The sequence below is a fragment of the Ornithodoros turicata genome, chromosome 3 (assembly GCF_037126465.1).
Source record: "Ornithodoros turicata isolate Travis chromosome 3, ASM3712646v1, whole genome shotgun sequence".
Classification (NCBI taxonomy): domain Eukaryota; kingdom Metazoa; phylum Arthropoda; class Arachnida; order Ixodida; family Argasidae; genus Ornithodoros; species Ornithodoros turicata.
In genome coordinates, this window is record NC_088203.1 from 32,173,473 (window position 1) to 32,187,452 (window position 13,980).

The 13,980-nt window shown below is 45.1% G+C and overlaps 1 protein-coding gene across 1 annotated transcript in view; it reads left to right on the forward strand.

The window, feature by feature from the left end:
• The first annotated feature begins 7,858 nt into the window (after positions 1–7,858).
• The window catches only part of LOC135388388 (fatty-acid amide hydrolase 2-like), a 45,508-nt gene continuing 39,386 nt past the window's right edge, over positions 7,859–13,980 (forward strand). The window contains exon 1 of the mRNA XM_064617942.1: positions 7,859–8,300. Within this exon, the coding sequence (XP_064474012.1) occupies positions 8,112–8,300 (189 nt within the window). The 5' untranslated portion in view covers positions 7,859–8,111. The remainder of the gene's footprint in view (positions 8,301–13,980) is intronic.

Sequence of the window (13,980 nt, forward strand, 5' to 3'; positions counted from 1 at the left end):
AAGCTGAACCATTGTGCGCCCACAAGGAGTAAGATGCAAAACGTTCGAATAGACCTCTAGACAGACTGAAACTGAAACAAATCGGAAGGAGAGGGCTGGGTTTCACGCACGGGCACTTGTTCGCCGCCTCCCATTGAAAGAAAAGTAGGACCGAAGGTCGCGTCCCTTTAAAGGAGTACAGAGGGCCATCCAAAAAAATTTCAGATTAAGACATCTGATGAAAGTGTGTGTGTCATTATACCGAATAGCGCGAAAGGTTTTGATGTATGCAATTTGTTTCCGAGATAAAAACTGACATACACATAGCTCCGCGCCTTCACCCTTAACTCGCCACTCCAGCTATAACGAGGATGAGGAGGTATGATGCCACGTCACCGATGACAGCATAAGGAGACTCGTTCTGGTTTGCCGGTCAGTGGGGGTCAGCGCATTGTCCCTTTGCCGCCGTAAACCTGTTTTGCCAGTTTTCTCTTAGAATAGACGATTTCAGAAATTGCATGGATGGCCCACCATAGAGCGCCGTGTTGCGAAAGCCCCGCTGCACCTTGGGATTTAGTTTTCATGAGTCAGAGAGAAGAAGGAGAGCGCAACCGGTTTCAGTTTTCTCTCTCCTTCACCTCCCGCACCTTCGAGCAACAGGCAGACGAGCACGAATGTAAACTATTTCCCACGACGCATTGCGCGATGGGCGTGACTTGGGCGACGGAGGGCCCCCGTGCGGAGCACAAGGGCAATATCTGAAATCGCCTATTGGGGATAGAAGGAGCGGCCGAAGCATTACCGAGCAAGGAGAAAGGCTTTATCAGAACCTCGAACAGCCGAGTAGCAGACGACAGCGGAGTAGCAGACAACATTTCTCTAGGCCAATCAGCAACCGTTCTCCTTATAGCGTCAGCGCGAGGTTCCAGGCAGATCACAGGCTGGTACTGCTCTTCACCACCGTTGCGCACGGTCGCTTTTTGCGGCGTATTTTAAATTCAATTTCTGCGATAATTATTACTCTGTGGTGTAAATTACTTCGCATGGTGCATCTTACTGGCAAACTTAACAGTTTTATAGGAAGAAAACTGGGTGTTAAAAATGACTTCTGTGCTACTTTAAGGGACCATATCGTAATCTCCTTAAGACTGTGGCTTTCGGGCGCGACCTTGTTCACCTGTAGCTTCGAGCGTAGTTCAACTCTACCAAATTTTGTCGCTGTCGATCACTATGACGTCATTTGTTTACAAACAGAGAGAGGTCCATTGTTGGACATAAACGAAAACGATCTAAGCGTGTTGCAGTCTTCCGCAGGCAACTCAACGTCTAACTTAACTGCTCACGCGCGCTGCACCTGCGTAATGCTATTTTGTGCCCGAAGTAACTTAAAAGTAACTTCTTTTTGTTAAGTAACTCAGTAACTGTGAGTTACATTTCAGGCTGAAGACCTTCGTTATTAGCTTAGTTACATTTTGCACACGGTAACTTAACTTGTAACGAGTTCTTTTTGACAGGTAACTTCTCAATCTATGCTAACACAGTGACCCTCAGCCCCAGGAGGGTCACCGCAGGTTCAGCAGCGTTCGCGAAGTGACTCGGATTTGACCCCGTTTGGGGCTGCTGGTTCTGCTCAAGCCATCTTCGAAAATTTGGACGGCTTTGGTAGAAGGGTACTAGCTCCTGAGCACTTAAGTCATGAAAGTTCTATTTCTTTTTCTTTCTCATGACGTACTTTTGCGAACTTGGCTTCTCTGCGGTAGCGTCGATGAAAACAAAGTACAGGTCACTGCTCAGTATGGAGCGAGCACTATAAGCTGCTGCATTGAGAGTTCGCCCTCATTTTGAGAAACGCTCATTTCAGCCATTAGGAAGAGTCGCTTATGCTGGGACGTGTTTTTGTTCTTCCCCTTTGGTACGATGCTTGCTAGTCCAGCTGATTCATTCTGATTATATATTAATAACGCCTAATATATATAATAACGCCTAATATATATATATAATATATATATAATAATGCCTAATAAAACTTCAGCGTCAGTTTTGTGCATTGGTGTTCATACTCTTCAATAGAAAGCTTGTGGCATCGCGAAAAGCCGGGAAAGGAGGGGAGCAGTGACTAAATGTATAAACCCTGTTCTGAAATCGTAAGCGAAAGCGTTTGCTTGTACGATGAACGTATAAAAGAGATAGAGTGTTCCTACCGGATGCGACTTTCTGGCTGAGCAGGATGTCACCTTCCACTACCTCTAGTAAGATGTTCGCGACACATACGTAGCACACTACGACTTTTGCTTGGCAAATGACGCGATTACATGTTATGAGGTAAATAAGGAGGTGTTCAGCTTGCATAATTTGTTGTCAAGAATTGACTTAGGTATGTGATTTATTTCCCAAATACTCTGCATGTATTAGTACATGTCGCTGTTTTCGGAAATGGCGACTAAAACGAAATTTCTGCATGAATAAGTAAAGGATTTGTGTGACTCTCAGGGCGTATATCACGATGGTCAATCTTTCGCGCGGAAAACTTTATACATAGTGCACCAGTGTATCACTGCACCATGCGTCAAACACAATTATGTTGGGTTGTACAATAATGGGGTGTAAAAAGATCCTGCAGCCCAAATTTTAGCAACCTCCTAGAGTGTCCCAAAACGGAAGATAAGCCGAGTGACCTTTCGTTGGAACGCATTGAGACGCTGCCTTTACTAGAACATTCCAAAATGCGAACCTCGTCCGTCTGTCGTAACCATACCTGCGAAGCGTGACATATCAGCACAGTTCACCGGAGCTCATCCAAAACTCCCGTTAAACTAAGGAAGCCGCCATTAGGCGTCCCCGTGTTGCCCGGCCAGAACTGGCGGAGCCCGCTAGTTTTGGCGGAATAAATCTGAACAATGGTCTTGGTTCATGTTTGTCGTTTTTTCACTGTGTGTACCAAACAAAGACGTGTGAAACGTGATAAAAAGCGATAAATCTAGAGTGGGGTCGTATCTTTTGTGTTTTATTGTTCCGATGTATTCTTTTAGACTGGACTCCAGCTAGCTTTCTGACTCGAGCCTACTTAGATTTCGGTTTCTATTCCGTGGTTTTCAAACATGTCAAGCCATAAAACGCGTGAACGTATCTTTAATTAGTGAGTTTATTGGCGATTTCAAAGATATCTTGGTTACCGATGCCTTTAAATGGAGCCGAAATCCGAGAGCTTCGACGTTCAGTTTCGGAAGCAAGAAACATAAACATGAAACTCCCCATTGGCCTCTGGCGATGGAACTCCTGATTCATCATCTTAAAATAAAGTTGCTATATTTGTTGCCCAATAAATGCAGAAAAGAGAACCGCAAGCAGTGCAGAGAGGGTGGATCAGGAGTTAAGTAAAGTAAGTAGCCTACTTTTCCTACTTTCATGTGTGTGAAATTCTTCCACTATGTTTTTGAGTGAATTAAGTTTGTCTTTCCCTGGCTGTGCAGCTTGGTGCATCAGAGTGCCAATATATACAAACATAGCTTTATTTTTGTAACATTTACCCAAACTTATAAATTTCAACATCAGAAATATTTTACTAACACAGCATTGACTAGAGGGCACATGCGGCAATGTAGAATGCCGCTCAGCACCCACCTTATCCCAGTTACTTATATTTGTTTGATCCCATCTGCCATGTTTTTGTTCAACCATCCGAGAAAAGGTACCGAAAGATGCAGTGCAAGTTACTAAGAAAATAATTGCATTTCAGGTACAAGTACAAACACATATAGGAGCACCTTGTATTTTTCTTAACATACACATAATACAAGCACTCAGATATTTTCACTCTGGGAATATGCCAAGCAGATGCTGCACCATCCCATGAAGAGCTCCACACGGGAAGGCTCTGTTGCGATGGGGATGCATGCACCTGTAGCTGGAGATCCTATAGCTTTTTCTGACACATTTGAAGGTGTATTATGCATGTGCTATATAAAGATAAAGAGGACACTACTTCTGTTGTTTCTGTAATATTGTTAATCAAAATTTGTCGCCCTCACAGGCTCCCCCAACAACATACGGAACGATATTCGAAATGGGTCCAGTGACTTGAGGAACTTCATGTGAAATCCTACACTGACTGCAAGCACGACCTCATGTGCTACACTCATTTTCAGCAATGCTCCTTTTATGGTGGACACAGTCCAGCTGTAATGAAGCCTGGTGCATGCCCTGGCTTTCCGGCACCAGGTCAACAAAGTATACATGTTCACGTGATGGAGCTTACACTGTTTCATTCCTTTTAGTGTCAATGTGCCTCTGTACTTCTCTGTGAATTTTCTCAATTTTATCCTGCTTGTGCTTGTGTGCAGGTCATGCAAGAGTATACCCACAGCAAAGTGTGTCTCAGATGCAAACCCCTTCAAGCATTTGCCATGAAGCCATGACAGAGGAGGGGCTTCACATGGGCCATTCAGTTGAAAGTCTGCTTGTGGCGTACTCTTTGCTTGAGCAAGGGTTTTTTAAATCCTTTAAAAAGTAAAGTACTAATTAAAAGTACAAGATCGCTGCATACACATAATTTTTAAAAGTGTTTTACATGGGGGGCCAGATAGTTTGTGCGAGGCATATTCATCTAGCACATGTTACATGACTATAATTCATTTACTAACCACGAAACTATGGCTTAGATTTTTGTGCAATTATACCAAAACCAAGGAAGAACCTCCAGCAAAGTGCGCGGGCACTACAACTGTCTTCATCAAACAGCTATGTGCTACAACATGTTCTACATCGTGGCTGCTCAGTCGATCACCTCTTTTATATGGGGAGTACCGACACTGACAGTGCAGCGTGGCCTGGCGTGGTGCGTCTGTGTAATACAGTCACAGCTTGTTACAGAGAAAGTCAATGCAATGGTATTTTCACTGAAACAAAACAGAATCATCTCTTGATTGATGAAATTGGAATTTACAAATTCCTTTATTTTATTAACAGTGCCCTCTCAAACTAAACCCATTTCCTTATTTAATGCAAAATCACAACCCTCGCTTTATTAATCTCAATTAATTATAATATTTCGCAGGAATATTGACCATTCATAAATTGTGTGTTAATTGTATTCGATACAATAAAGTAGACCCCTCATGATCATCATCCATTCTTTTAATATAAAGTGTACCTGTGTCGAACAGCCTGTGTACCTACAACATTATATTTACGGTCTGACTTTTTCAAGTTAAACTCATCTACTGATTATTACCCTGAATCATTGGAGCCCCAATTTTGGTTGAACATGATCTCTGTCTGAACTCCAATCATGTATTATATCTACTAATTAGTGGCAATATGAATGCGTATGTATGATATAAAATTATTTTAGTGCAAAAATAAACTATGCAAGACACGTTTGATATCACAACATTCGGTATTTGTGGCGATTAATTGTGAGAACTGTATATTTGACTTCCTTTATCTGAGGTCCAGTTACACAGAGAAAAGAGAAAAATTACGAAGCTTATAACACCCAAATGCATCAACAGCACCTGATGTCATCCTGATTTGCAGATGGGAAACTGAAAGACTGTACCTCCACATTTTTTTCCCCTTTTCTAGGGAGCATACTTAAAAAAAAGACAGACTCAAGTATAGTTTGTTCAGACGTGTCGCTGTAGAACAGCATCCCATCCACAACTACGTTTTGACATGCACCTTGGCAGCAGCAGCTACATGTCTGTTGACTACCCAGTAAAACAGCTTAATTTTACTGTACTGTGCTCTAATGAAATTGTGACTCGCTTTAATCACAGATTTTCTTTGTTGCAACAAAGTTAAGTTGTGTGTTGCTCTCTCATTCACCTACACGTTTCCCTCTACTTCGTGCATTCGAATAGCTATTCTGCCTGAATCACGGCAGATTGTGATATCGCACATCGACCTACAGAGCTCTGTGCCAAGTACCATCAACATGCGCAACTCATTCGATGCAAACAACTTGATGCGTCTGCTAATACATAGTTCAATTGCATGATGCAGCTAGCACGATGATCCATATGCTGCGTACTTCACTTCGCTAAACTTGAAACGAACACAAAAACGCAGGTAATTGTTCATGATAGAAGTGCTAAATGGCACGCAAATCTAAAGACCACAGCACCGACAACACTACTCCAACACGCGCGACGACGTAAACAGGGCTTGAACCCCGGAAGCCACAAATCACCAATTTCACAGAACTGTGCAGCATATTGTAGATCAATAACTTCAAAATACGTTTCCTCAATTCACAAACCGACGATTTCGCATTATCTTCGCCTTCGCACTGCTTATTGTTGACATTTAGGAGCATTTAGGCTTGGCTTGGACAAGTTGCCAGTTGGATGGCTTGGATTGAATCTGTAATCCACTTGGACCCAAACAATCATCCAACTTTAGGCTCGGTGTGTCCAGACACTTTATACTTTGCGCCAAGTATGGGGAGAGAAATTTCTGTGCTAATAACTGTGGGACGTCTGATGGCTGCCGCCGCCGTTTGACGGGTTGAATAGGGAGAAATGCATGGGAAGATGGTGACTTACTCCCACCTGTATCAGCACGCCCGCATTTTTTTCTTTCCTCCTGTATCTGCCCCTGGATTGCTTCGATTTCGCCCATCGGGGGAACTCCCAGGCGCTCTCAGGTGCACTGTGCACATGGGGTCACGTGGCCGCAAGGGCGCGGGAAGCGGCAGCGAACCGAGCCCTTGGTAGCCACCTTAGAGCCCTGCACGGGCCGACTTTTCCGGGCCCGACCCGGCCCGGTCGCATCGAAAAATGGCCCGGCCCGACACGGGCCTTCATATTTTTATGCGGCCAGACCCGGCCCAGCCCGGTGACCCAGTGACTAGAACCCGGCACGGCCCGGCCCGGTGACCCGGCGAGTAGATCCCGGCATAGTATTTCCAACCGCGACGTACGCGTTTCTGGCGATTATCAAACAAATTTATCAGTAAATTTATGAGGAGAGAAGACAAACATACAAGTGATGGCGGTTTAACACCATAACCGCACCAGACCAAATTAAATCCAGAACGTTCGTGGGCATGGCCGTTTTCGTTACACGGTCAAGATTTTGAAAAGGTAGAGGATGCTGTCGACAAACTCCTTCTTCCAGTCCATACCCCTGTCACCAAGCTTTGCCAAGTGATTGTGAAATACGTGAGGAGTGACGAGCAATGTAAAGTGGCTTTCAGAATGTTCGAGAGGGTCGAATCATATGCCTAATGCAGTATCCCTTGCTCGTCTTTGCAAAATATGCACAGGAATGACGCAAGCGCATGATGATATGAACTAATGCATCTCCAATGTGTGGAATTAGCTGCGTGGCCCGGCCGGGCCTTACTCTCGGAAACATATTTGTCGGCCCGGACCCGGTCCGGCCCGCGGTGGTGGCGTATTTTAACGGCCCGGGCCCGGCCCGGCCCGCGGTGATAGCGTATTTTGTCGGCCCGGGCTCGGCCCGGCCCGGAGCACACAGCCAATAACAAGCTCGGCTCTGCCCGCGGGCCGAGTCGGGGGCCCGGGCCCGTGCAGGGCTCTAAGCCACCTATCGGCAGGCCCATCGTCGTGACCCGGTTTCAGTCGCCGTTCAGCACACCATTCATTCTAGCTCACCATAGCCGAACATCCCTATTTCGCTAAGTAACTTGCTCATTGCAACCAATAACAATTCCGTTTGTTTCTGCTATGGAACGAACCAAAACCGAAGGCTGCACGCAATGTGCGGGTTTACAACTGGAAATGTCCCACGTAACCTTCTGATTAAACGTTGTTCACCTACGCAGTGCCGACAAGGTCAACTGACAGCACGGTGCAACGCGCACACCAAATGTTCCTTCCGACATCATAATCTACACTGCGTGTGTTTGTGCGCAAGACGGTCGCGTCAGGCGTGCGTCTGCCTAATCGCTCTTATTATTCTCTGTTTCCCTTCTCCGCGTAACGGACGCGGAATCCCACGTGTTGCGAAACCGCCCCTGACTAGACAACGCTACTTGTTTTCCTCCAAAGGACGCTATCTGCCATTCGCCGCAGGCCTCGAAAACGGGTATTCTTGTTAGAAGCACAGCGTTCTTGGATGTTTCTCGACCCGTACGTGCATTGGTCTTGTGTCACTGTGCGGGAGCTATGTTACGTCTACTTCTTGACGTGTGGATCTTCCTGCAAGAACTGTATTATTTCGCTTGCGACCGGGTGATTCATTTTCTGTTCGGCTTGTGGTACGGAAATGTTGCCAAGGCCGTCTTGCCTCCGGTGGATAGCTCGCTCTTGTTGGAGCCGGCAACTTGTTTGGCGGTCAATATAAGGCTCGGAAAGGTGAGACTTCTATGTGTTCATATACGGGTGAATTCACGGCGTTCTTCACACGCCGTGGTAGGAAACGATGCACGTTGGGGTTGAAATTTTTGTTGCGCTGTGGTGACGCGTTGAGGTCGCACAATGTAAAACGTACGCATAACACGTGCAAAAATAATGCGCAAGCAATTGATATGCACGTAAACGTTGTTGCCGGCAGCACATGATACCGTATTTTTATAGTACACGTTCAGGAATGCTTTCGCTCAACCAGTTGCGATTTTAAACACTGAGCCCAAAGCTTTATCCGAAAAATAGGAGTGCGAAGCAATTCGTTTATGGCTGACACCTACGAACCGCAGAAACAGGGACACTTCCAAGATTTTCGTCTCAGGGGTGTCTGTGTCCCATAGCGGGGTGTGACACGCATAGTTGCTGGTTTTGTGGCTGTTATGCCACTTCCGCAGGCATGTATGGGAGGGGGGGATTTCTGGAGAGAGCATTAACTGTATGTTCGTGGGGGTGGGATGCTGGAAAAATCCCTGCGCGGAATCTTTAGTTTTTTGTCTTACAAGGAGAACAGCAAAGCGCGCCGTATACAGGGTGTTTCACCTAAGGTGATAACTTCTAACTGGCTACGTACTCGCCGGAGGATTGTCGGACTTTCTGAAATTACCTTCTGGAGACTTTTGCCACCATTGAGGAAGGCTTTGGGCCTTTTTTAATTACGGGAAACTTATTTTTTCAATTGAACTTTGAAAATTGCCAAGCGACCCTCACTTTTTTTTTACACAAGTATGAAGTCGTCCACGGTTTGATATCTTTGCGCCAGAAAATCGCAAATCAAATCAAATCAAATCGTCCACGGGTGACAACACATCCGACCGAAACTATGCACAGCATCGCTACGGAAATAGTCTTAAAAAATTAGTAAAAATTTGGCTTTAGCCCGGACTGCGTGATTGTCGCAAAGAAAAGCGCACCGTATATGCGAGGAGAGGAGGAATTGTCCCTGCTCTTGTTTTACCTTTCTCTGCGCCGAGTTGACCTCGATGCTGGTGACAACCGACTTAGCACAAAGAAAACAAAACAGCCGTTTTATCACAAAGAAGCCAAGACAAACGAAGGCGGGGACATTTTCTCGGAAACGCAGATTTCGCGCGCGCTTTTCTGCGAAAAACAAGCAGGCGGGGTCAAAGCGTAATTTTTAATAATGTTTTTCGACTATTTCTGTTTCGATACTGTGCATAGTTTTTGTTGGGTGTGCGGTTATCCGTGGAGGACATATTTCTGTAAAAAAAAAAAGTGAGGTTCGCTTGGCAATTTTCAAAGTTGATTTGAAATAAATTTACCGCAATTAAAAATTGTCCAAAAGCTTCCTGAATGATGGCAAAAGTTTCCAGAAGGTAAATGACGGAAGTCCGGCAATCTTCCGGCGAGTACGTCGCCAGTTATAATTGTTTATCACCTTAGGTGAAACATCCTGTATAGAGGAGGGTCCGCATCCACAAGTCCCCATGTTATTAGCGACTTTTATCAGACCGAGGGATGTTGACGATAACATGTCCGAACAGATAAGTCAATCGCCCTCTTTCGTTAAAGCGGTTGACATCACACTGCTAAGCTTGGATTTGGCAACTTCTTTTATCGTATCGCTTTCGTAGAATTCTTCAGATACACGTACCACAACTGTCTATTACCTTCAAAACAATTTTGCGTTTAATTCTTTGGATAGCTTTTTACCGACGACAAACATTTTTTTTTCTAAAACACGTGCGCTACGTAATCTCAAGCACACGTAACATGTTGAAAAATTACATTCTGCTTGTTGGAATTCTCCTTGAACAAGAGTGCGAGGAGCGAAAAAAGCTGAGAAGCGATGACGCCAAGTCAGTGTAATCCTTTTGTTGTCGCTGACGTTTAACGACACCATTCATTCCTATCACGCATACTGAGAAAGTGCTAAGCGGAAAAGGCACACATATGGACACGCAACGCCTCTCGTATTTTGCCAGCTAAAAGCTTTTCAAGCCTGGTCATGCAATGTCTCTTAGCCGATGCCATTACGATTTTGTTGAATGAATGAGGTACTTCACGTATCACACAGAGACAGTAGATGAATAAGTTATAATGTCAGAGTACTTTCGTTGACTATGACATGGCATTGTCCCAATATGCATTCAGTCATATTCATTTCATGCGTCCATTATTTCAACTATATCCCTGTTGATGTAGAAGAATCTGTAGTCAACGGAGTCTTGAAGATGTGTCAACGGAGTCTCGTGATGGGATGACATGTCTTGCTTTGAACGCTGCAAAAGATTAGGTCAGGTCAGACCGAACAAGGCACGACCAATAACTTTAGGCTTACTGATTTTAAGGCAAAACCATCCACACTACGTCTTGGTATAGAGTCTAAAACACTCATATCTATTACTAAGGATTTCTCGAAGCACACGTGGAATGTTCGTAAACTACTCTGGGACATACTGCTAATGAAAGGAGAGGGGAAAACAGTAATAGTGAAGTACAACAATATATTTATTGACCACTGATCTCTATATACAAAGGCTGGATCGCTCATGGGAGAGGGGCTCATGGGAGAGAGGCACGAACGCGGGCCGCCATGTTGGTGGGCCCTAAAGCGCTATGTGTGCCCATAGAAAACAATGGGAGACCACAGAGGTTGTAAGTATTTATTGCGCTGCAAGCGTTAATCGTTGTTTGTAATCACGCAATTTTGCAAGATGCGAGTACACTGATGTATCCTAACAGTGTTTCACCGGTGTCCTGCTGTTCGATCCTAAAATTACGTTATGTTTTGTTTTCCGAAACTTAGACCGTCACTGCAGTGCAGAGCCGGGGCTTGTGCTACAGCACGTTTCACAGCCAATATTTCAATAAGAAGCGATGTGAGTTAACAGCAACCACGTGTATAATCGCCCATGCTGCGTTCTGGACAGAAATTGTTCCAGAAAGAACGGTCCCGGAAGAGATATACTCGCATGGTACAAAGAAATCGTCCTGTAGAATCACAGCCGTTGTTTCAGATACGTTTAGTCTGATTTATATCAAGCATCGCCGCAGAGTGCTTTAGTGAACGACAGTGCTGTCTTCGACGTAATGCCTCGCAAATATGGACACACCGAAGCAGCCCAAATAATTACTTCACGCAATTAGATCAAACTCGTTTGGCCAGTTAATCTAGGTATTGATGTAAGCTTAAAGCTGATATTGAGCTAAATCAGATTTTGAGGCGTGCGCTGCAGAAATGTCGAACGATTTTAGAAAACGAAATTACCCTCCCAACTTTTTAAACAATGCTCTCTCCAAGTGCAAATCTCTAGATCGAAATAAATTACTTTCACATATGCGGCAGCAACAAAATCCCTTATCCTTCGTTACCGCCTATAACAAAGCACTCAGTGGCGCAGGATCCATCTTCACCCGCCATCTCAACAGGGCGGCAATCAGAAGGCCGAAACTAACAAGGCCGAATTATCAAGAGGCCGAAACTCAAAAGGCCGAAAAATCAAAACATCGAACAATCATAAGGCCGAAAACCAGAAGGCCGAAAAATCAAAACACTGAAAAATCACAAGGCCGAAAAGTCACAAGACCGAATTATCGAAACGCCGACAAATGAGGAACCCGGGATACGAGAACTGGTATTCCAAGTGCGATAAAAAAATTAGGTCTACAGATTAAATAGAATAAACTTGTTGGGAATTAATACAGCTAATAAATCGTTTCACCGAACATCGCATTAATAAAGTACTTTCGATAACTTAGGGGAAAACAAAAAGGAAAAGTAGAGATATGAACCACTGTGTCATTGTGTGTTTATTGTACACGGTGGCAATCAGGTTTGGGTTATGTAGAGAAACACCATCTCCTCTACAATTCATTCAGTGGGTGATACAAGTCATTCACTGGCATTCACATACCACACACTTTCTTTTTGTAGTAAGCATGTTATAGATTATTGCTAGATTAGGTTGGCAATACGGTAGCAGATCATATCCTCCAAACGCCCATTTCCACCGACGTCCCAATTCAACCAAAAGCTCATTTCCTCCAAAAAAATATTCGGAGGTTCTGGGCTTTCGGTTGATCTGAGCATGCGAGTGGCAGTGACCCATATCCCCCAAATGATCTTTTCATGCAAGCGCACAGAACCACCGAAAGCGGGATACTTCAAAGGACACGCGTCCACCGTTTAACAGGCAGAGGAGGAAGGGTGAGCGGTTCATAATTATGCAGGAATGCGATGTACAGCTCGAGGCAGAGTTAACTGGAACGCCACTTCGACTGGCGGAGCTAAACTCGGGGAGAGAGCAACCCTAGCGGCTCTTACGAGAAATAAAGGCAAATAGTGTTCCGACTGTCCCGTGGAGGTGTAAGTCTTGCCGTGAGCTATTGACTCGGCATTGCCCTTAGCTGTGGTTATCGTCGCGATGTTTTTTTTGTGTTTGCGGCGACTATGTAAAGGTGTATGCCGGCTGATATCCCACGGATACGATGCCTTTATCTCATTGATACACGCGAAAGTGGTCGCGTTCGCTCAGTGGGGCATTTTCAGATTTGTGATAAAGCAAATGAAGATGCACAGGGTCTAGTGGAAAATTTATTGGAGTTGCTGTCCACCTTTGCGCGTATCAATGAGATAACAGCATCGTATCCGCGTGATATCGGCCAGCATACACCTTTACAGAATCGTCTAAAACCCAAACAAACATCGCGATGATAACCACCGTTGAGAGTAATGCCGAGTCAACAACTCATGCCAAGGCGGACACCCTCGCAGCATGATGGCGAGTGGTGGTCATTTGGTGGCAACTTTTCCTTTCTTTCTTTTTTTTTTTTTTTTTTGACAGATCTCGAGCAGTCAAGCAATCTTGCATGTTCGCGTGGCACTTTCCGTGCGCCCAGAATTTCCCAGCTTTTGCTGATTTCGTCAGGTCTCGAAACGATCGAGCAGCGGGTTGCCCAACTATATCCGGTGTCGTCAAATCCGCACTGCAACAGTGGCGAGTGCTCTCATTAGACCGCACGTCGAAGTTCACGTGATTTAGCAGACGACGGAACCCGAAGACAGGCGACCGCGATGGCCCTAGCGTGATCCAAGTGTACGAACTCTGCCCTAATTCAAAAGGGATGAGGCGAGCCTGATCCTGATCCTAACCGCCAGATCCCTGGCACTCATGTTCGGGTGGCAACTGTCACATGATCCAGCTCCGGAGCCGACCTAGCAATTTCCGAGCGCCAGGCGGTGTTGTAATTAAATGGCCACCCCAATTCGCCATAAGTAAGACAGTGGAAACATTATTTCCCTTTATTTCTCCTAAGCGCCGCTAGGGCGATTTTCTTCCCGATTCAGCGGTCGAAGTGGCGTTCCAGTTAACTCTGCTTCGAGCTGTACTTCCTTCAACTCGCCAGAGAGGGTCACGTGGGTTCCTGACTGCTGCTCATCCGGTGCTCGAAATGTTCTGTAGCGTGAGGTATGCTGTCCGTTGATTTGCACAGCTTCCTTTGTTCCCCTGCTTACTAATAGTTCTCCTTAGAGATGTAACATATATGACTAATATAAATATGAGAGCTGATGCACGAGATCTATATTAAAAAAGCTTGAGCGTAGTTGGATAGAAATGACACGACACTCGGTGTGTACAAATGAGATCCCGTTCAAGAAGGTATCAAC